Source organism: Mytilus galloprovincialis, chromosome 1 (genome assembly GCF_965363235.1).
Source record: "Mytilus galloprovincialis chromosome 1, xbMytGall1.hap1.1, whole genome shotgun sequence".
NCBI classification, from domain to species: Eukaryota; Metazoa; Mollusca; class Bivalvia; order Mytilida; family Mytilidae; genus Mytilus; species Mytilus galloprovincialis.
This window is the reverse complement of record NC_134838.1, coordinates 101,068,413-101,092,801: the sequence shown is the minus strand read 5'-3', so window position 1 is coordinate 101,092,801 and position 24,389 is coordinate 101,068,413. Positions and strand designations below refer to the sequence as shown.

At 30.8% G+C, this 24,389-nt stretch overlaps 2 protein-coding genes across 5 annotated transcripts in view; one reads left to right on the top strand and one right to left on the bottom strand.

The window, feature by feature from the left end:
* LOC143047364 (nardilysin-like) overlaps positions 1-2,822 on the top strand; it is a 39,378-nt gene extending 36,556 nt beyond the window's left edge. Inside the window, exons 28-30 of the mRNA XM_076220403.1 lie at positions 1,384-1,500; positions 2,146-2,235; positions 2,587-2,822. Of these exons, the coding sequence (XP_076076518.1) occupies positions 1,384-1,500; positions 2,146-2,235; positions 2,587-2,775 (396 nt within the window). The 3' untranslated portion in view covers positions 2,776-2,822. The remainder of the gene's footprint in view (positions 1-1,383; positions 1,501-2,145; positions 2,236-2,586) is intronic.
* Positions 2,823-4,088: 1,266 nt separating this feature from the next.
* LOC143047338 (sodium leak channel NALCN-like) overlaps positions 4,089-24,389 on the bottom strand; it is a 54,233-nt gene continuing 33,932 nt past the window's right edge. For all 4 annotated transcript variants that reach the window (XM_076220375.1, XM_076220381.1, XM_076220387.1 and 1 more), the window contains 21 exons: positions 23,742-23,862; positions 22,637-22,768; positions 21,994-22,164; positions 21,484-21,588; positions 20,940-21,043; positions 19,977-20,097; positions 19,581-19,679; positions 19,124-19,217; positions 16,885-16,991; positions 15,788-15,868; positions 12,888-13,007; positions 11,990-12,061; positions 11,360-11,508; positions 10,993-11,086; positions 10,455-10,584; positions 9,909-10,024; positions 8,050-8,207; positions 7,630-7,780; positions 7,003-7,200; positions 6,382-6,463; positions 4,089-5,588 (listed from right to left, as the gene is read on the bottom strand). In XM_076220375.1, the coding sequence (XP_076076490.1) occupies positions 5,413-5,588; positions 6,382-6,463; positions 7,003-7,200; positions 7,630-7,780; positions 8,050-8,207; positions 9,909-10,024; positions 10,455-10,584; positions 10,993-11,086; positions 11,360-11,508; positions 11,990-12,061; positions 12,888-13,007; positions 15,788-15,868; positions 16,885-16,991; positions 19,124-19,217; positions 19,581-19,679; positions 19,977-20,097; positions 20,940-21,043; positions 21,484-21,588; positions 21,994-22,164; positions 22,637-22,768; positions 23,742-23,862 (2,581 nt within the window). In that variant the 3' untranslated portion in view covers positions 4,089-5,412. The remainder of the gene's footprint in view (positions 5,589-6,381; positions 6,464-7,002; positions 7,201-7,629; positions 7,781-8,049; positions 8,208-9,908; positions 10,025-10,454; positions 10,585-10,992; positions 11,087-11,359; positions 11,509-11,989; positions 12,062-12,887; positions 13,008-15,787; positions 15,869-16,884; positions 16,992-19,123; positions 19,218-19,580; positions 19,680-19,976; positions 20,098-20,939; positions 21,044-21,483; positions 21,589-21,993; positions 22,165-22,636; positions 22,769-23,741; positions 23,863-24,389) is intronic.

Genomic DNA, 24,389 nt, shown 5'->3' with positions numbered 1-24,389 from the left:
AACATTTTTTTATCGAATGTAAATTTCTAAAAGAATTTTGGGAAATCATTAATAAAAACTTATCTCAAATGAATTTTAATAAAAACATTAACTTAAAAGATATTGTAATAGGCTACAAAATAACAGATAAGGAGTATATCGGATTCAATATAATTCTGACACTTATAGGATTTGCTATCTACAAATCATACTATGTATCCAATCAAAGAAATAAGTCTACTAATGTATTCAATCTCTTTAAATTTGAATTAGACGAATACGTAAGATCCTACAATCTACAAGAATATACTACAGTCCAAATGCTTCAAACTTTAATTTCTCCAAAAATAAAATAGTATTATACTCTTAAAGAAGATATTTCTAGAACACTTTAACTAATATAAATAAAGAAATGACTTACCTAATATGTTTAAAATCCAAATAAAAAGAAATTAAGTCGCCAAATTCAACATACATCCTTTAAAGAGCATGCTCTCTCTCACCTTTAAACAAGGTAAACCATCCGATCAAGAAAATAGATATCACACACTCTTAAATCATGTAATTTTTAAACGAGATAATTGACACCAGACAATCAATTTCGGATAAGTGTATTATATGGGTGTTATTTAATTATGTATGGAAGAAAAGTATATCATTAATTTCAGATCAGAGTATTGAATTGTATTATATTATTATTGAACATTGTACTTAGTTGTAATATTCTAATATAAAATTTAAGAAAATAATACTTATCTATATGAAACCCTGTTCTTATAGATACTAACAATTTCAGGGTACCTTACAGTTAAAGCTGTAGCGGTAAGGTTATTGTTAACAGCTTTAGTGCAATAAATTTATATTCAAGTGTTAAAAAAAAAAAAAAAAAACAATTAAAACAATTTAAAAGCAGTGTAAGGGAGATAATCCAAATCCAGTTAAAGAACAATGTTGTAAAAATGTTTGATTACCTCCCTTACACTGCATGTAAATTATGTATTATAAAATGATGATTGTCTTGAGATGATTAGCTGTAAATTAATTGTTAGAAGTTACTATTAGTTAGGATTTGGGGGGGGGGGGGGGGGGGGGGTTAGTTCTTTGACTACAGTTATTCTGTGTCAGAAACTTATTATGTGTCAAATATTTGATTATAATCCAAATTCAGACCTGTATCAAGCGTGAATATTGTGTCCTATATTTGACATCTGCAGTCGTATCCAGCTGTGCTCAGCAAAGCATTTTATTATATTTAATAGTCAATAATATCATTGTAATATGTCACTTTCACTTAATAAAGTTCTACTACAATATGAATATGAATTTAAAGATGAATTTCTCCTCTGTCTCAATCTAAGTTTGTACATATGAGTGTACTGATGAATCTATATCCACTTTTTTTAGGTTGCTTCATTGATAGTTGTTAAGCAGACAGAAGATTCAAATTTGGGAGAGGAGGCATCCAGATCGTGGAAAGAAATATTAGAACAGCTTTATGTATTTGATATACTTGAAAAAGAGGTATCATGTTTTACAACAATTAGACACATTGTTGGACACCAAAGTTGTCACCATTATTAACATTTGACAAATTTGCTCTGAAATATATTTATCAATATCAGTATTTTATATATTTTTTTTAAGAAGACTATTTTCTCATCAAATTTTTGTCATCTGCAACCTTGCTGTCATATTTTGAAAAGACTAAAGCAAGGTTGCAATCAAACTAACCATCACATCTGTTTTAAAATCCTCAACAATAAACAACCACCTACACAAATTGAGATATTTAAGTTTGTACCTGATGGATAACAGGCTTTGAAATTTTAGATTTAATTCCCTTTATCATAAAGATTTTCCTTTCAATTCCTGGTCTAGTATCTAGAATATCAATATCCATATATTTTACAGGCATGCAATTCTTTCTTTCAATATTGAAGCTTTGGCTATGTTCATTGGATAGGAAAACCCCCTTCTTTTTTCTTTGCTTTAAAATATTCCATTGGGGTTAAAGATATTCCTGTTTTTTTTATCATGTTCATTCTTAAAGTTAGATCTAATTATTACATCATTCCTTATACTATTATTATCATGTGATGACCTCTTCATTTTAAAATGATGTTAGGTTTTTCTTTACTGTTAATTGGAGGACCTATTTTATTCCAGATATCAGTACTTAGGACTATTTCCTTAGACAGCTTTAAATCATGGTTCAAACAATACTTGCCCAAAGAACACAGAAGGATTAGTTTCCAGGTGAGACATCTAAAATAAAGCACATTCCATGAACATATGTATGCTTTAACTTTCTAGGATCTAATATCTGACAAAATGTCAAAAAAGTTTACTTTGCAAGTTGTTAAATATAATATCCCAACTGATCTCCATCATGTCAGATGAATCAAAGACTTTATTGACTGATTATTTTTGCATGGAAAACTTTTTTTTATTGGTAAAGGAGTGATAGATAGATTTGATTGTTGATTGCTTAGCATCAAGTGGCAAATATTTGATGCATATTTAGGAAAATATTGCTTCATAAAATAATTCCTAACATAGTTTCTTATAAGAATAAACATTTATCATGTATCTTTTTGTCTTTCCTAGGTCCTAGGCCATACTGAACAGACAACAACAACAACAGCTGATATAGGATATAAAGACATAGACTGTGTGAAGAGTAAAGGTTATCCATGTATCAGTGATAAAAACTTCAGTAACATAAAACATATAGATGACATTGAAGCAGCTACATCAAACTGGACAATACTTCCTCTGACTAAAATAACAAGCTGATGATGGTCGATTTTAGTTTTATTAATAAAGGTGCTAGTCATTTTAAATTATTTTTCGTCATTACCCGCCAGAAATTATTTTAAAATTCCAAGTGTTCATATTCATATTGTGTATTTATATTAATGCTTTAAGGTGTACTTTTCATTCTCACTTTGTATTTGCAAGTCAGCAACTCTATTCTATTGATTTCACATATTAAACTGCCCCATCCCAATGAAGAAACCATTCCACCAGTATAAACAACACGTGTACTCTGCATAAGTTACAATTAAAATGTATTTTTTTTAATGTCCTCTTCTGATCTGCATTATGTCAGATGAATCAGAGGCTTTATTGACAGTTTATATTTGCCTGGAAAGCTATTTTTATTGGTAAAGGAGTGATAGATACACATTTTAGATATGATTGTTGATTACTAACATCAAGTAGCAAATATTTAATGCATATTCAGGACATCGTTGGTTCAGGAGATAATCCCTAACCTTGGGACACATTTAGATAGTTAACAATAAACATGTTTACCTAATGGAACTAAATTTTTTCTCACAAGCAGGTGTCTTTTTTGAGGCAGGTAATTTCAAATCTCAAATACATATATCTTAATATTTGTAAAATCCCTTACATACAAACAATAATTAGATGTGGTATAATTTTCAACGAGACAAGTATCCACCAGAGACTAAATGACATGAATGTAAGCAACTAAAGGTCACCATACGACCTTCAACAATATCCTGCTTCCATCCTCAATTTTTTATGTCGCATACTTTCTTTTAAGAAATGTTATAAATTTATCTTAATTTCTCAAGTTGATGTGTCCACACCGTCATGGTAAACTACTTTAACAAAATCTTTTATTCTGATACTGAATGGATTAATGAAAACCAATAGACAGAAAGACAGACACACAATCAGAAAACATGATGACTAAACAATAGTAGATGTAGCATAAAAATACATCTGATAATTGGTTACAATCTTTGTTTGAACTTTCTATATTGTGTGATGCATTTCCACACCCATTGCTTATCAACTTCTTTACCAAATACTTGTATATCCTTACAAATAAATCCACATGTATGCAATATTACAGCTTCATGACATTCTCACACCAGTAACTTCCTGTTAACAGTAAGCAGAATACTTACAAAATTTGGACATCACAAGTGAGCAGTATACAATAATACATCTTTTAGTGCCTGTTAAGACTGGGACAATAACAATTGGTAGTCATAGTTTTGGCATTTCCAGCCTAATTTATGTACATCTTTAAGTATGGGTAAATGGTTCAGTGATCAGAAATAAATCATACAAACAATTAACAACATTTTATTGCACTTTGGTTTCACAAATGATTTATAGATTTCTCACAAAGCAATGAGATCATGACACAAACATGATGCATATATAAATGGTTATACATATTTTTTTTTACTATCTTTCTGAACTAAATATCTGTGTAATAATCACTTTAACTTTGTGTACATGATAAATACAAAGACAATGTTTATAAAAAATAACTAATTATATCATCACCATCACAGATAAAGCCAGCAGTATAGATGTTTGATGGATATTTTATGTTAAGTGTAAAAATATCCTATATTTAAATACCCCATTGAACTTGTTTCTAATTAGACATACATTTTATGTCCCAGCTGGTGACAAGCATCAATTTCATTATTTGACTAGAAGATTGAAGACAACATTTGAATATTCTTAAATAATAGACTACTTTCAAGTTTGCTCACCAGAAAAAACTTGTCAATTATGCACGCCTTTATGACGTCATTTACCAGATAGAGGGGATGGCCTGAATCCCTGCACTATTAATGTTCATCAAGCGTCTTAGTGTTCTTCATTGTGCAGGATAAACTTTAAATAATGTTTGTTCTGTAGGTAGGTACTTAATCACAATTTCCTAATGACAGCAGTGATGATTGTCAATTACGATAATTCAATTTGCGGAATAATTTGTGCAATATAGCATCATAGTTTTCCAACCACTAGCTCAACATTTGAACGGAAGTGACGACACCCCTAAACGCACGAATGATGTTCACTAAAACCAACGTTTTTGACAGAAATGCATCAAACTCAAAAGTTGTCTATTGATTTTACTTTTTTTGCTTCTAGCTTTTAGTTTATAGCTTTTGAAATGACAATGTTTGGCTTGTGACATATCAAAAACCAAAGCAAATATTTCAGATCATATCCCACCCTTTATTCTATCCTGTAAATCACATTTCACCTTCTTTAAATATTTTTCACATTAAATGAATCAATAATCATTATTTGCTTGCAAATTTCCGTTAAAGGAATAAGTCAGATAAAGATATCAAAAAAGGGAGGCTCTTTTTTCTTTTACACTCAATCTACCATAATAGGAAATGCATGTATAAGCTTTCTAAAAAGTCACTTTAATTTCCTCCTACCATACATCATCCAGATTTCATTCATAAAGTCAAGCTATTCTCATTAGTACCTTCTTACAATCCCCCTTCAAACAAATACATGTATTTCTATAACAGTCTTAATACATCATGTTTTTGATTTATTCTGCTTCTTTGAGAATATCGAACAGATAATGATTTGACTAGACGCCATCAAAACTATTCGATTGATTAGTTAATAAGGTCATTCACTATCTTGTTCAGGACCCTGACTCTGCATCTGAACGTTCCACCAGGACTGGACATTATCAGAAACATTCTCTCCAATCAGAACACTCTCTGAAGATCTATCGTGGACAGGTGATGTCAGTACTTCTGAATTACTCTCTGCTACCTGACTTAAACTTATACTTCTACTACCTGGTAAAAGAAAGAAATATGACATTTGTAAGGTTTTACAATCTCAAATACTTCTTTATAAAAGACATTTACAAAAATGAAATTGAACTTGCAAATTTTTTGGAAAGTCATTTCACCTTTACCAAAAAGGCCCAAGTAAAGGCACTACAATCAAATCTCACAAAATTAAATGACAGACCAGCCTCTTGCCAAATCTGTAATTTGTTATATAAGGAAAACAAAAAATAATTTCTACCAAAAAAAAAAAGATACTAAACTGTGCACAATAGTGTTATATGGTAAATATTCACTAAAGTTTCATTTAATTTAAAAAGGTAAGAGAGGAGAACACAAATATGTACTGTAGTATGCAAATATGATAAAGTAATGTTTTTCCAAAGTTTGCCCCAAATATCATTCAGAAATAAAATAGAATAGCAGATAGAAATGTACATCATGTGAGTAAGATTCTGTGCAATGAATTTCTGTAAAGTGGATCAGGAGCAAATCAGGATACATAAGTGGGACAAAAATTGAAAAAAACTGACATTCTTCCCCTTCTATATACTGCCAATTTAGAAAGCAAAGGGTATAATAATGAAAATAGGTCCCTTGAAAAAAGAATACAGTGTGTTCACAATAACTTATGGCGATATGTATATGTCTTATTATGGATATGTGTTGTTGGGTTGCTGTCTCATTTATATCAATATCATGTTTAATGTAAACATTCACAGTTATCAAGGGTTTTATCTCAAATATACAAATGTGTTGAAGTATCAATCATTAAATAAATGTATAACAAAATACCAACCACTAGATAGCCTTGTAGTTCTCTTCTTTTGACAAGCACTATCACTTAATGTTGGTGACAAATACTTTCTAACTGATGTTCCCTGAAATTGGAAAATCGGAATAATAGACTTCAGCTCTGAATGCCATACAAAAATATTTGATGACAACAAACATAAATTTATGTTAGAAGACAAAATGTCAAAGTGGAAATATGCAAACTTTTCCTAAACATCAGAAACATGAATACTTCGTAAAAAATTCAATGCATATATTTGCCTCGAAATTCAAATGTCCAAATTTACTCCGAATTTCATACATTTATTAAGAAAAGGGAAAAAACTGGCATGCTTGGCATGGCATCAAAGAGTAATTTCTTAATTAGTGAAATTTTGAGGACTTTCCATCTTGTAGTTAAATGTAGATATGAAAATTAGTTTTATTCTGTACATGTTTATAAAAGCAAAATGTATTTCAGCATAATTGGAATATATTGCAAAAAGTTAAATTTGTCCTACATCCTTACATTAATTAACAAAAGGGTTTCTGTAATGCTTTAAAGTGCAGTGGTTATAATTATCTTCATTTGAACAACTACTTTATAATCTTACACATCTAATACATGTAATAACAATGTACAAACCTGTAGCAATGGTGATGATGGTTGTACTAGTATATTAGGGGGATGCATTTCTACAGTTCCCTTCTTTCTTCTCCTCACATCAGGACCGTCTATTTTGTTTTCTTCAATGTTTTCAGTAGAATTAGACGGCAGTTCACTTACAGTAAACAGTAAATCATTTGTTGCTCTTAAATTGGATATAATATTGGAATGCTCCTTCTGGAAAATTAAAAGAAAAACTTTTGTAAGTAATTGACAATGAAGAACTTGCAGTAAATGCAAAATTTATAAGTACATAATGTGTGTAATCACGAAGTCTTTCAAATCTTTCCCTAATTACATTTAAACTTCTGTTTAGCTTAAAACTTTTGAAATTACTATTTATTTTTTTAGAAAGATTGGTTTAAATGTCTTTTTATTTCTTTCATCTAACCATGCTTTGAATGGACAAAAACCCAATTCATCCATTAAAAACCAGTCTACAATGGGCAAAAAGAAACAACTTGTATTTAGAGTGTGTTAAAACAGAACCAATTGATATTGGCAAATAGACTATTGTGAAATCCAACTCGTAGATAGTTAAGTTTCATGTAGTATTTATGTATTCCCTTGTTTACTAGACTGTAAAATGTCATTAACTAGACTTACAGCTCTAATTCTCTTTAGACATTTATCTAACCAGTTTCTGATTGTCTGTTTGGCTACTTCTTCCTCTATGGTATACTCTAGCTCCTGTCGACTCAGTAATTCCTCTAACTGTAAACTCTTACATATATCTACAGATCTATATGACAGCATACTACAAGGAAAGAAAATTATTTATATGCTTAACAAATATTAACAAGAGCTTATGTCTAAACAAAACAATTAATGTACCCTGACCATATTAGGATATAATGATATCCCCAGTGTCTTTGCCAGCTTCTACTTATTGTTGTTTAAATACATTACAAAACAAGATTGGTTGTATTTTTGTTAAGATGTTTGAACTTTTTAATTTGGTCAGTGAAACACAAAGGAAAACAAGACATCAGTTTTGAAAAAAATCACCATTTATATAAGGCTTACTTGAGAACATCATGGAAAGTAACATCTAAATTATTATGCAGTCTCTCCAATTCATAACACATGTGTTTAAACAGTAGTCTGTCTTTATCTAAATCTACTTCTAATCTTCCCTTCAACAGTCGTACTAAGAACTTGACTCTCCTGGTTGGTATTACACCCTTTAATATAAATATAAAAATATGATTTCATTTGTTGCTAAGCCAATTCATTACAATCTATTTTCTCAAGAGATTAACTATTGAAACTTGAGTTATAGCGAACCAAATGAAAGTTTACCACAGAGTCTTCTGCTCTTGACCAAGGTATTTAAACTTTTGCAAGTTTACCTGTACCATTGAATCAATACAATAGATATTGTTCTCTGTGTAGTTTATTCACTTGGACATTTAAATTTCTTTTAGGAGAAATCTATCACTCATTGATTAATTTGCCTGACCAAAAAAAATAGCTTCTTTGTTGATTGAAATACATGTATAAAATCACATAAACTGCATGTGATACAGTATTTATTCAATATCAATAATATATTTTCAATCAGTTCAATATCAGCACTGATTTAATTATAAAAAGTTTATTTCTGATTTTTTTTTACTGCTGCATGCATTTATGTTTCAAAGAATTTGCATGTTTTTTGTGGTTGTTCAGTTATAAAGAATACATTTATGAAGACCTTTATATAAGCATTATCATTTCAAGTTTTTATTTTATGAACAGGCTAAAAAAAAAGCAAGTTTTAATAGGTAAAATGCTGAAATTTGATCAGAAATCAACTTTTAACTTTTAAATCAGTGTTTATATCAAACAAATTGAAACTGTGTTATTGAATAAATACAACATCACATGCAGTTTTATAATTACTTATTTGTACATGTATTTCCATCATTGACAGTTCAATTTTTTGTTGAGGTAAATTAATCAGTGAGTGATAGATTTCTCTAGCAAGAAATTTAAAGATCCAATTGAATAAACTAAACAGAGAACAATAGCTATTGTATTTGTGAGACGGGACAATAGAACTTACAAAAGTTTAAATGGACAGGTAACTTGCAGGTGAATCTGTGGAAAACTATGATAGGGTTCGCAATAAAAAATTCTTGAAAAATTCTTGAGATTTGATGTAGTGTAATCTTACAGTGATATTTCTATCAGGATTTCCTTGATACAAGGTTACTGCTCACAAGAAAGCTATTAAATCAATAGTTCCTAATGGTCAAGTTGAAATCATCCCTTGGTAAATTCTACGGAGGCCATCACAAGTTGGTTGAGGGTTTTGGAATATCTGTTTCACAAATGATATAGGATATGTTACATATTTTGTAACTACAATCCCCTTCCTTTTCATGAATGTGACCTACCGAATTAGACTATTTACTCATTTTGTAATAACATGAGCAACACGACGGTTGCCACATGTGGAGCAGGATCTGCTTACCCTTCTGGAGCACTTGAGATCACGCTAAGTTTTTAGTGGGGTTCGTGTTGTTTAGTCTTTAATTTTCTATGTTGTGTCTTGTGTACTATTATTTGTCCATTTGTCTGTTTCTTTTTTAGCCATGGCATTATCAGTTCAATTTCTATCTATGAGTTTGACTGTCCCACTGGTATCTTTCACTCCTCTCTTTTAGAACTATTCTACAATAGCATGTTCTACAAATGTTTTGTTACTTTGCTTGCAATGTTTTTTTAGGAAGTCTGCTTAAGTGTTAACACAGACACTTGCATACAATGAAATAGATACAGTTTCAGTCTGCATGGTTATAGAGAATATTGAGATCTTATGCTGAAATTTCTCATCAGATTAGAATATTTTCCCAGCTTATTACAATTTGATTAAGTATTGAAAGACTGGTCTGAATTACCTTCCTGTTAACATCCACTAAGTTCCAAGTATTCTGGAAATGTCTGATGTCATTGTAACTGAGCAAGGCATCCTCTTCATTGGAGTAAAATAAGGAGAAATTCTCCATGATGATAGCTGAAAAATAATTAAATACAATTGTATAGAGTACTACAGAATTGTGTAAAAGATCTGGTAATAAAGAAATAGTTATTTAAGAACAAATCTGTAATATCAAATTTAAGAAATATGATATTCCATTTAACATTTTGGTCAACTGAAGCAATCTGTTGACAATTATTGATAGGATTAATTAAGTAAAAATTACCAGAAAAATACAAATACAAAATATCCTTAACAACAATATACTTGAAAACAAAATTTATTTGGAAAAATGAATCTTGAATTGGAACCAATTTTGTTACAATTTTTTTCATGATGTCAGTGTTGATCTTCAACTTTGAGATTTGAGGAGTAGATAAGATTTATACTGATAGTGAGGATTGTTCTTTCCTTGTTTCCTTTTATGTTAATGGAATAACGCTAAGAATTCATGTACACAACTCACCCACTAACAGATTGAGGACAATATATGTTATGATAACATAGAATGAACAGAAGTAAATAAGAGAGGCTGACTTGTTTCCACAATCTGATTCCCAATAGTTCATAGCCACTGTGCAAAATGGGGGTTGTACCTACAAATTAAAAGGCAATCATGTGAAATATAGATTTAACATTTGTTTTTTATCTGTAATTCAAAATTTTTGAAAATGCATTCTTCAAGAACTAACAATTATGTATTCATGTAAAACTAGTTAAATCCAATCTCATTTGTGCTTGTATCCAATCAGGCATGTTACTTCCAGCTGATATCTTTGTTTGTATTATAAATATTTTTTCAGAGAAGTTGGATGTTCAAATTTGGTACTTCCTGTTATCTTTTTCATTTATTATCATAATTGCCTGGAGAATTTTGTTTCAGAAATCGAAGCCAGTTAATCAGTTATCTTGAATGTTACATGATAATTCAAAGATCAGCACGAGGATATGTAATAAGATAAAAACAGATTTCTATCAGGTCTGCTCAATTAATGACAACTTACAGTACAGTCATGCATGATTTTGTTCCAGTCTTCACCGGTTACTATACGGAATAACAGAGCTATAGCACGAGATGCTGTCTGAAAATTGGCATGTCTGAAATAATTATTAAATATTAAATAGACTACAATTTCTAAAAATTAAAAAGAAATCAATGTTCCATGGATCAATGTAGAAATAAAATAATTGTATACCACTAAATGGAAGGCAATATGAGTGATACAAAAAATTTGTTGATTTTAAGTTGGCCTATCCTGCAAAGAGTTACAAAATTGCAACATTTCCATTGGCTTTTCATATGGACCTCAATGATGAATTTCTAAGCTGGAAAAACTTAACATTTTAGATAACATTTAAAACAATACATACCTATCTAAGTTGTAGCCATATTTCACAGTTCCAAACAGAATAACTCCCATGTAGGCATAAAACAGCATCAGTAAAAACATACCCATGATAATAAAGAAACTTTTAAATACTGACATGAGAACGGTCTGCATTAACATCTTCAAAGTAGCCTGTAATTATACATTATTTTAAAATTACTGACAATTATACAAGTGATGATTGTAATGGATAGCTGTTTCAAATCTGTTTCAAATTAAATGCATTTTCAGGACTAGTATGATAATGGGAAAGAATGTTAACAATGCCTTGTACTAGCTGGACATGCTGAGCCAGATTTTTAACAAACATACTTTTTCAGAAGATAACAGTTCACAGAAAGACAAGTCACCATACCAGATCACATTATTTTGACTACGATCCAATCATTTCGCTCTTACTCTTAAATCACCCTACTTATCAGAGAAGAAGCAAATATCAACTTTAAAGTCTTTTGTTTGAAGCAGAGGTCCAACACTATAATACAAGACAATTACTCTTATAGAATTTTTTTAACAAATATGAAAATAAATATTTGAGCAGCAGAATTTTGTAGTTTTAAAAGTACTTTTATAACATATGTAAAATAAACATATAAAAAGTAAGCCTACTTACATGTTTGCCAGTGATTGTGAAGAATCGAAGAACTATAACAGTGAAACCAAACTGGTTGATTTTTTCATCATTCTGTAATTTAAAAAAAGAGCAAATTTTATAAGGGACAAGTAATGTTGTACAAATAAAATTTTAGTTGGTTACAAACAAAGCACATAAATATATTTATGACATGTTATAATCGCAAAGAACAGATCCACACCAGTCAGATAAATATCCGATATTATGTCAATGTCAGAAAAGTATAACTTTTTTTTTGTATGAGGGTGAGAAACTGGGGAAGGACAAGGATTTACCAAGTCCTTCCCCAGTTTTGTGCTGAATACAAAATAGTTTATATTTTTATGACAATGACCTTATATTGTTTTTACACTGCAACTTTAAGTAATTCATTGATAGCTTTTAAAATTATAACACAAATACCAAACTTATTTTCATCCCTTAATGAACCCCTGATTGTAGAGAAAGTGTTCAATGATGAAATTGACATTATACAAAATATAGCTGTGTTACTATATTTAGGAAATAAACACAACTACTTGACCCCCAAGGGTGACAGGGGAATAGAAATATGGTCACTTGGTCTTCTCCCGATTGGCAGTAAAATGCTTACCGAAGTGAGGCGTCTGTTTGGCTGTGCCGGATGTATTAAGTTTACAGTCACGTCCAGTCAGAATGAGGACGTTAAATCCGATGTCTCATGTAAAGAGAGTACCACACTCTTTGCACGTTAAGAACCCTTACAAATACTCTTCGAGGGCCCGTAGACCTACCAATTGTATTTATTGTGAACTTGTTCTCGTCCTGAATATGCATGAAATATTTGCCACTGGACGTTAAGCAACAATCAACAACAACAACAACACAACTAGTTGCATTATAAATAGATAATACTTACAGTGCTTATAAAATGTAAAATCATCCAAATAACGCCAAGGAAAGTGACAAACATGTCAAATCTATTTCTACGACTCGTCCAATAACCTCTAGGTGTAAGTGCTATAATCTTCATAATAACCTACAAAACAATATTGAGAAACAATGATAATCATTTCTACTTATCAAAGCAATATTTGCCACTGGACATGTCAATAATCAAAGAGCTGAAAGCTCTGAGGAAAAATGACGCGACTGTCTCTAATATTGGGATATTTTTTATGCAAGTCTTGATTTTCACATAACGTAATTAGTTTAACAATGCAACATGTTTCGTAAGCATATAATTGATATTTGTATATGTGTGTGTGTGAAGTGAAGATGACAACTGGCTGTTTTTTTTTAAAGACAAATGAATAGGTCAAGACTAACTGAATTGTACAAATAAATACCGTAGAAAGGCTATCGTGTTCCTTGTGTCGTAACTACAATCCCCTTCCCTTTCATGAATGTGACCTACTGAATTAGACTATTTACCATGTTATCACATAAGCAACACGACGGGTGCCACATGTGGACAGGATCTGCTTACCCTTCCGGAGCACCTGATATCACCCCTTGTTTTTTGGTGGGGTTCGTATTATCTATTCTTTAGTTTTCTATGTTTTGTCATGTGTACTATTGTTTGTCTGTTTGTCTTTTTTATTTTTAGCCATGGCGCTGTCAGTTTGTTTGGATTTATGAGTTTGACTGTCCCTTTGGTATCTTTCGTCCCTTTTTTGTATATTTCTCACTGGTACATAGTCCGAACCCCCTTCTCCCCACAAAATTTTAGGTAAATAATCTTTTTGTTACTGTTATCAAAGGTCTAATGAAACTCAGGTAATTTCAAAGAATTCTAGTCAAACCGCCACCTGCTTAAATTGGCACCCGGTATAGTCAAATCGGCACCTGGTTAAATCGACACCTGATATAGTCAATTCGTCACCCATGTTAAATATATATTTTTAACAGCATTTTAAGCAAAAAGAGTAAAAATAAGAAAGGGGTTGCCAGAATTTTGTTCAGTATTTAAGCAAAAAGAGTTAAATACCTAAGGAAGGGATTGTCCAAAAATATTAACTTTCACATTTTTGGGGGTTCATGTACATTTTGTATATATTTATTTTTCTCAACTAAATGTGTATTTTTAATCATATATATGAAGTATTGGATATTCTTTATGCATTTTTTAACCAGTTGAGCATTTAACAGGATTGTTGGTTTAATGCTTTATAAACTTTCCTGAAAAAAACACCTTAAATTTGCTAATTATTTGGCATGAAAGTTTGATTTATTGAAAGGGACTCCTAGTTTTCCATTTTATTTTTCTAATTGTCTCATTGTTAAAACAACAGCTTGGGTAAGGGCTTCATTGTTTATCTTTATACACAACAGCATATTAACTATGTACTTGGTAAAAGTTATTAATCAATTGAATAGAAAACATTATAACAAATATTATTGGATGCTGAATTGACTTCAAATAGGTGCCGATTTGACTAGATGCCGATTTAACCAGGTGCTGATTTGACTTGTACATTTCAAATCCTCTGCTATCGTTTGCGGTATTTTCTTGAGAAAACCTGTTTTCTATCATCAAACAGAAGTAGAAACTGCTTAAAATTGATTCTAAAACGCTTCATGATTGTTAAAATAAGTTTAATTCACTTAAAAAACAATTTTGAAACTTGTGATGTTTAAACAGGAAGTTTAAAAAGCACGTGTAAAAGAAGAAATTAACCGGTGAGAGTCGAAATCCGTACATGACAGATATCACTATAATACGACTTTGAAAGTAAAACAGTTCCATCCTCTTGTAAAACAGTCTTTATTATACCTATTACATTAATGTTTGAAGGGTCTTAAGCTTATACAAACCATATTTATAAGTCAGTATGAAACACCAAAACGGAATGAACAATAACCGATTACGTTTTGTAGTTTACAAATTCTAAGCTGGTTTACGGTTGTCTTTTTTACTACTATTTGGATCGTTTCAATCTAACAGATACCAGTTTAATTCAAATGCATTGAAAAGAAACAAGAAATTTGTAATGAAAGGTTTAGTTTTTATATTAATCAGTTTTAATTTGATATTAAATAGAAATAACTTATTAATATGGATGAGTTAAAATTATTAGTTTGAAAAATGATGAGAGCGCCCTCTACAATATCAATGATGGCGGAACGTAAACAACCACCTCGCCATGAAATTGAACTTGTTCTCTTATTTCTTGCTTATTATACTCTATAATCTGCACCCCCTCTGGAAGGTCCAATCTTGGAGAATAAAACCGCGGACTATACAAGCCTTTCTATGGAAAGGTCAACATTTTTGTTGTATATAAAATAAAGTATGTAAACTGGTTCCCTTCTGACTACAACACTTTGTTCGAGTGTAGCGGAATACAAGCAGATACCAGTTAGTTTGTAAAATAGTAAACATGAAACCGAGTGCGGTAGGCGGAGGCAATAATCGACTTCCTGTTATTCTGGTCAATGGTATAGGAACAATGCCGCTGAAGTGTCATTTTCCAAAAAATATGCCAGGTGTGAAAGCAAATGCCAAGTTAAAAGCCATGTTTATGAGATTTTATCTAGAAGCTCAGATTGAAATAAGAAATTACCAAAAAAACAACAAACTAGAATTATTATATCCATATTTTCAGTATATGTTTTGTAGGTATGAACATAACTCTTGACCCATAAAATGGTACCATTCTTCTAGTTTTCATACATTCCGTTTATACAACTTATCATCAGGAAACCATTTGTATCTGACAAATGGCTAGACAGGCAGAAGGACATACAAAGTGACCGTCTTAATGATGTATATCCATAATAAACTTTTATGCATTTTTCCTGAATTAAAATTCTTACCTCACAAAAGAACATGAGTGTAAACAGTGAAGCTAAACTAGCTAATATCAATGTTGTATCTGATTTTTCACCACATCTCCACTGAAAAATAAAACAAAGTATATTAGAAATAAGTTAATAACAAGATGTACTGTGAAATATCACTCACTTATTATAGTTCTGTTCAATGTTGTTGATTAATGTGACGAAAATTTTGTACATGTGAAAGGCATTTTAAAGATATATTAAGTAGGAAATCATAGACACTTAAAATATGCTACACAGTATGGCATAATTTGATTAGGCTTTAGTGCCATATACTGTAAACCAACTTATTTTCGCGGATACTTTATTTCGCGTTTAGCCCTTTCGGGTCCATTTCGCAGCAATTTAGTTTCGCGATTTTCTAATTAACTTGATGTAGTTAAATAAGGAAAGATCCAAGTTTTACATATTCGCGTCGATTTAAATTCGCGTTATTTTTCAACTCGCGAAAGTCACGAAAATAAATCGCTCGCGAAAATTAGTTAGTTTACAGTATCTATAAAATATGAATTGAAGCTGCTGAAAAGAAAATGTAATATGGACAGACAGATACAGATAAACTAGTTTCCCCTCTCCTTTGGATAACTTTGTTTTGTTTGTAGATCAAACAAAATTTTATCCATTAAAATCTTGAAAGTGCAGATGTTAAGATTAAATTGGCCTTGCTTAAAATACAAGGCTACCTATAGGAAATTTATGAATTGATATTAACAGTAGCCCTATGGGAAATTTATGAATTGATATTAAGAGTAGCCCTATGGGAAATTTATGAACTGATATTAACAGTAGCCCTATGGGAAATTTATGAATTGATATTAACAGTAGCTAAAATTCCTGATCCTTTATTGTATGAAAGACGAATCATTTAACTCTTTTTTATTTTCAATTTGTATGAAAACAACCCATGTTATATGAAAACAATCAAAGATTATAGAAATATCTGTTCCACTTAATTCATAATAAATGAACACTTCTTTTTTGCAGTGTTCGTGTACATCCTGCAAATTGTTATGTTCTAAAAATAAATGACAAATTTTATTCATGATATGATTCTAACGTAAATTATAACTTACAGGAAAAGATAAAGTTCCACAATTTAAGAGGATACATATGACAGTTCCTCTCTTGAACATCAGGTGCTGCGTGATATCATACATTTTTGCTCTAAAGCCATTTCCATCTACAAGACATAAACAGTAAAAATAGTTTAAATAGTTGACACAACACAGGTCTCTGACACATAATGAATGTGGTCTAAGAACTTAAACTTAAAAACTTTAATTTTAAATTGGACATTACCTATTATGGTCCAATATCCAAAATCAAAATAAATGGTTAGATTCAGCATATCAAAGAACCCCAAGAATTCAATTTTTGATGAAATCAAATAAAGTTCAATTTTGGACCCTTTAGACCTCAATGTGAACCAATTTGATAACCAGGCCCAAACATCAAAAATCTAAATACATGGTTAGATTAAGCATATATCAAAGAACCCCATATATACAATTTTTGTTGAAATCAAACAAAGTTTAATTTTGGACCCCAATTTGGACCAACTTGAAAAATGGGCCTATAATCAAAAATCTAAATACATGTTTACATTCAGCATATCAAAGAAGCCCAAGGATTCAATTTTTGTTGATATCAAACAAAGTTTAATTTTGGACCCCAATTTGGACCAACTTGAAAACTGGGCCCATTATCAAAAATTTAAGTACATGTTTAGATTCAGCATATCAAAGAACCCCAAGAACTCAATTTTTGATGAAATCAAACAAAGTTTAATTTTGGACCACAATTTGGACCAACTTGAAAACTGGGCCCATTATCAAAAATCTAAGTACTTGTTTAGATTCAGCATATCAGCGAACCCCAAGGATTCAATTTTTGTTAAAATCAAACTTAGTTTATTTTTGAACCCTTTGGACCTTAATGTAGACCAATTTGAAAACGGGACCAAAAATTAAGAATCTACATACACAGTTAGATTTGGCATATCAAAGAACCCCAACTTTTCAATTTTTGATGAAATCAAACAAAGTTTAATTTTGGACCCTTTTGACCCCTTATTCCTAAACTGTTGGGATCAAAACTCCCAAGATCAAACCCAACCTTGCTTTTATAGTCATAAACCTTGTGTTTAAATTTCATAGATTTCTATTTACTTAAACTAAAGTTATGGTGCGAAAACCAAGAAAAATGCTTATTTGGGCCCCTTTTTGGCCCCTAATGTCTTAACTATTGGGACCTCAACTACCAAAACCAATCCTAACCTTCCTTTTGTGGTCATAAACCTTGTGTTTAAATTTCATTGATTTCTATTTACTTATACTAAAGTTATTGTGCGAAAAACCAAGAATAATGCTTATTTGGGCCTTTTTTGGCCCCTAATTCATAAACTGTTGGGACTTAAACTTCCAAAATCAATCCCAACCTTCCTGTTGTGGTCATAAACCTTGTGTCAAATTTCATAGATTTCTATATACTTAAACTAAAGTTATTGTGCGAAAACCAAGAAAATGCTTATTTGGGTCCTTTTTTGGCCCCTAATTCCTAAACTGTTGGGACCAAAACTCCCAACCTTCCTTTTGTGGTCATAAACCTTGTGTTTAAATTTCATAGATTTCTATTTACTAATACTAAAGTTATAGTGCCAAAACCAAATGTCTTCGGACGAAGACGACGACAATGCAATGTGATACCAATATACGACCAAAAAATTTTCAATTTTTGCGGTCTTATAAAAACTGTAGTTTTATTGAGTTAAGTCATTCCAATTGATATTTTATAGTGTGTCTTTCTATTTTGTGATGTTATACTATTGTTTCAGAAAAGCCAGAAGGTTTGGTACCATTAAAACTTTCATTCCAGCTGCAATTGTTTGCACATGTCCTAAGTCAGGAATCTTCATGTTCAATGGTTTTTGTTTGTTTATATGGTTCGTCAGTGTTTCTTGTTTCTCGTTTTTTATACAGATTAGACCGTTGTTTTTCCCATTTGAATGGTTTTACACTTGTAATTTTTGGGGCCCTTATAGCTTGCTGTTTCGAAATTGAGCCTAGACTCCATGAGAAGGCCGTACCTTGACCTATAATGGTTTACTTTCATAAATTGTGACTTGGATGGAGACTTGTCCCATTTGCACTCATACCACATCTTCCTATATCTATGTAGACATCCGTCACATTAGTGTGTTTTCACAAACATTCTGATGTCTAAATGCTATTATTTTAAGCCACAAAAAGAGCAGATTTTTAATTAATATCATTTACTCAAAATGTACCATATCAAATATATAACATGACAAACCTGGTCTGGGAGGTATGTGTAATGGTTGAGCCAATTTAATTCTTCCTTTTAAATCTAGCCACCTTCTCTGGTCTACAGTTAGTAAAGCTGTTCCCTGAAAAGGAGATAATTTTACCACTTATTTTTAAGTTGAAATTATCTTACAGAAAAATGAAAATTTGTAAATTGATATCTTATACCTATTCAAATCCATTAGCCAAGTTTTAAAATCTAATTTTTAGCTTAAAATTTCTCTTAGAAACTATAACTATGAGAACTCAGCGTGTCTTGTATTTAATGTTTAAATATTATTTCACTCATTTATCTGTTATCTGTTCAAAGCTTGCAAATTTCTATGATTTCTAATACCGAAGAAATTCATAAAATCCTTCATGTGCTAATAGAAAAAGAGGTGTTTATGTTTACAAATGTCTATAAATCTTGCCAAAGAATGCTTCAATTAAAATAAACTTCTTACCTTATTTTCACTATAGTTAGCAATAACTACACCAACAAACAATGTCAATCCTATCATGTAACCAATGAATACAAACAAATGCACATAGATAGCATGCACCTGAAAAATATAGGACATTTATAAAGAGAATTATCTTTCTTGTTATAAATGGATAAGCAGTAATCCAAAATTGGTTCTATTTTCATTCTTAAATGAAACAATACCAAGTACATGATATGTTATGAATGATGGAGTCTTATTGTATCAAATATAGCATTTCATCATATTTATTTTTAGGTTTAGAAATTTAAAAAAAAAACAGTCTCCTGTTCAAGGAAAATTTAAATAAACAAAACAATATATACATTCTGTTTTTCCTTTCAGAATTTGCCGTTATTGAGAATGAATTTTACTTACAGCATCAACTCTTTCAATGATAACATCTCTGACCTCTAGCCATCCTTCCAAGGACAAAACTTCAAATAATGCTAACATAGCATTCCCAATGTTGTCGAAGTCAAAATTGTGTGGATTTGTCCTGTAATCATTTTCAATTTTCAAAAAAACTACTGTAAATTCAGAAATTATTGTGATGTTTTTATTATTGCAAACATTGCAACAGGGTTAAAATCGCAATAATTGAAACTTGCATTTTGAAATTTAGTATATGACTTTAATGGGATTTTTCTCAATATCACAAAAATTTAAATCACATATTAGTCTAGAATGACAAAATCGGAATAATAAATGCACGCAATAATTTCTGAATTTACAGTATATTATTTAATCACAAATTCTTTTTTCAAATTATTTGTTAATAAGGATTATCTTTACAGTAGAATTATATCTTTTTCAGATTAATCACAAATTAAAGATCTGTGCTGATTCATTCTGGATATTTTCTATCTTGTGCATTATTTTTTTTATTTCTCTGTGCAGGCATATTTTTTGGGGTTATTTTGACATTAAAGATGTAACTGGAGAGCATGTATCTACTCTACAAATTTATATCGTCACCACCATGACAGTCAGTGCGTTAACCCACTGAGCCAAAGAATCGATTCCCTAGCTCAGTTGATTAAAACTGGTTTTATATGTTCTACCTGTAGTAAGGGGAAGCAACCCTGCTACAGTATGTAAATTCTTGTTTATGTTTATTCCAAATTATTCCATATATAGGATAAATATATGTCAATATCAAATCTGAGACATTCAAAACATTTTTATGGAATAGATATATAAATGTAAGGAAGATAAAACACATAAAAATCATTTGGAGAATAAAAACCCAAAACAGTCTAAACAGAAACAAAAATATTGGAGGATAAATTCACATCAAAAAATACTAACCATACTCTTGGCACATAAAAAAATACTAACCATACTCTTGGCACATAAAAAGCTGGTTGCATATGATTTGGTCCATCGGGAACTTTCATTCTAGTAACAAAGACTTTCTGAAGAAATATGCCATGGCAGTCTTCCTATATAATTAACAAGACATAAAAGTTTGATTAAATTCTTATTAAGATTTATTCTGATAATAATAAAATGTATACATATAACTTTAATATCCTGTTGAAGACAAATAACTAAAAACATGGATTATTAGACCTTGAGATTTTTGTCAAGCAATGGAAGCAATATCTGTTAACCACCTAAGCAAACTGATTTATTCAAAGGATTATCAAGACAGTCTGTAGTTTACTAATGACTTCACATTGTGAGAGAGGATTTTCCTCTACAAAATAAAATTGGATTCTTTATTTTTCAGAGTTGACCTGGATGACATATCTGTGATCAAATCAGTTTTCTTGCTGAGACCAGTACAACAAAAATTATTCAGCTTCACAAGGAATATTGTGTCACTATATCCATGAAAAGAAATCAAGGAAAACTTAACAATGCTGGTGAAGAAACTAACCTGTCTTTTAATGTCTGGGTCATTGCATCTTGCTAGTTTTCCTCCTAACAAATGTACTCCAAATGTTGCAAACACAAACATCAAGACAATCAGCAATACAGATACCTGGAAAGAAATTTTACAATATATTTAAAGCCAATCCTGTAGACAACAAGAAATACTGCAATTAAAGCTAACTAATATATATCTTGCTTGATTCAGTAACCTCAATTACAATCATACCAGATCTCCAGAATTTTATTTTGGAAAATATTCTTCTTTAAATTATGATAATACTTGTGTCTAATCTTAAAATTACAAAACACATCTTTAGATACAAGGGCTCATTTCTATTTCTATAAACTTTGATGAAATAGCAGCTTTTTATACAGAAAAAAAAGTGAAAAAGTTTTATGCATGTCTAAATTGTTACTTGGGTGGAGAGTTTTCTCATTGGCACTATTACCACATCTTCCTATATCTACTAAACACATGTTACAGAAGCATGTAATTTTTTCTAGCTATTCTTACCAGTAAAATTTCTTTGAATCCTCTAACAAGCTCAAATACTACTTGACGCATGTGAGGAACCAAGGCAAAAATCCTTAGAGGTCTAGCACATCTCAGTATCATAAACAATCTGGCCCCTTTTATTTGTACTGGTACATTCTTTGGCATCCAACATAAAAATATCAAACTGACCTACAAAACAATTCATATATATGACCTTTGGAATATTTTAAAAGTATACAAATGTTAACAATATAAAGTAAAATTGTTGTCCAAAATGATAGCCAAATAGTATGTGCATTTTGTTTTTATTTATTTACTGGGAAAAGGTTTTTTTGGGGGCAACTGGTGCGTTTTATGGTCATTTAGCTAAAGTGTTCTTAAAATAATACTATTTTGCAATTTTTTTTTTAAATTTTGTATTTCTCATATTTTTAATGCCTTTCTTTCTCAAGATTAAAAAACATGATTTGCAATAAAAAAAACTATACAATGTTTTATTTTCTATAAATTTACATTGCTAAATACACCCTCAAATGTACCTCTCCTTTCATTGTTTCAGTTATCTGTTTTCCTTTCAAACAGAGATATTTCATAATAATTTTTCTCTTCACAATGCAAGAGCTTCTTGGTTAATTTCAACAACAAAACAAACTGTACTTACAAGGTATATATATAAATCTAAAATTCCACTGAAATCTTTAAGCATTGCTTTAGGTGTAAAAAATAGTCCATGAGCCATCACTTTCAGTCCCATTTCAATACTCATGAAAATTACAAACAAATACTCTGCAACCTGAAATAAGAACACATACATCTGAAACAAAGGCCGTTTTATTCTTTTCCTTACAGATATTATTAAGAAAGGAGTAAAGGAATAAGGCCCTTAATCGGCCCTGAATATTGATGAAAATTGAAAAGTTACTGTACTTATTTCTTATTTTGTCTGAACTAAACTAGAATATAAGATGTTAAAAAATTAAAAAAAATTTCACATCAAATGAGTGACCATGGCAGCAAACACTGATGAACTTGGTATGTTTGTAAAATTTCTTTATTTTTCTTGCCATAAATCAACTTTATAGTATATGTTAGATTTGAAAAGTATGTGAGCATCCAAAAAAGAACTATAGATATAGTGAGAATATATCAATAGCTATAATAAAGCTTCTCTTAAATTATTTTGTTGTTTTTTGACTGCTCACGATGTTTCGAAATAAAAATAACAATGGAAAACTGCATAAATTCTGCAGTTTTCTTTGTTTTTTTCTTGAAATAGATGCATATTATGACATAATTATGACGTTATTACATCAGAAATCTTATCATATGTAATTCATTTATATATCTTGATTTTATGCATTTCCTGACATTATGAACTAAATTTTAATGGTTCACAAAAACATTATTTCCTTGGGCTAAAACTGGGTCTTAATTCCTCTGCTTCTTTTCCACTTTACCGAATTTTTTTAGTGTTATTGATCTCATTAAGACTCCTTAAAAAACATCCGCTGTCATCAACAAATAATTTTGATACACATAAATCATCACATTTTTAAATTGTTCTCAGGTTCAGCAAAAATGAGAGTATGTGTTTCAAGGGAATGTGTATACAATTTGCAAGTCTTCAGTGCCTGTTAAAAGCTCCTTTATCTGATATGTCGGCAAAAAACTCTACAGAGCTTATGTTTGTAATATTTAATGTAACCTGATTTAAAATTTTCTTTTCTATTCTATTCTATATAAATGTACATATAAATTCCACATACCTGTAAATTGGCATTATCCATCACTCTACTAAGTGGTGTTTCAAACAACATAGAAATACAGGACATGATTGTCACAAAAATCATCACCCAATCAAGATAAGTCACCAAGCCTAATAATTTCCTACAATTAAAATTATCTCTGTAAAATCTTTGTAACTAGAGGACCATCAGATTTCACCCTTGTATGTATCTACTACAGAGGACCATCAGATTTCACCCTTGTATGTATCTACTACAGAGGACCATCATATTTCACCCTTGTATGTATCTACTACAGAGGCCCATCAGATTTCACCCTTGTATGTATCTACTACAGAGGCCCATCAGATTTCACCCTTGTATGTATCTACTACAGAGGACTATCAGATTTCACCCTTGTATGTATCTACTACAGAGGACCATCAGATTTCACCCTTGTATGTATCTACTACAGAGGACTATCAGATTTCACCCTTGTATGTATCTACTACAGAGGACCATCAGATTTCATCCTTGTATGTATCTACTACAGAGGACCATCAGATTTCACCCTTGTATGTATCTACTACAGAGGACTATCAGATTTCACCCTTGTATGTATCTACTACAGAGGACCATCAGATTTCACCCTTGTATGTATCTACTACAGAGGACCATCAGATTTCATCC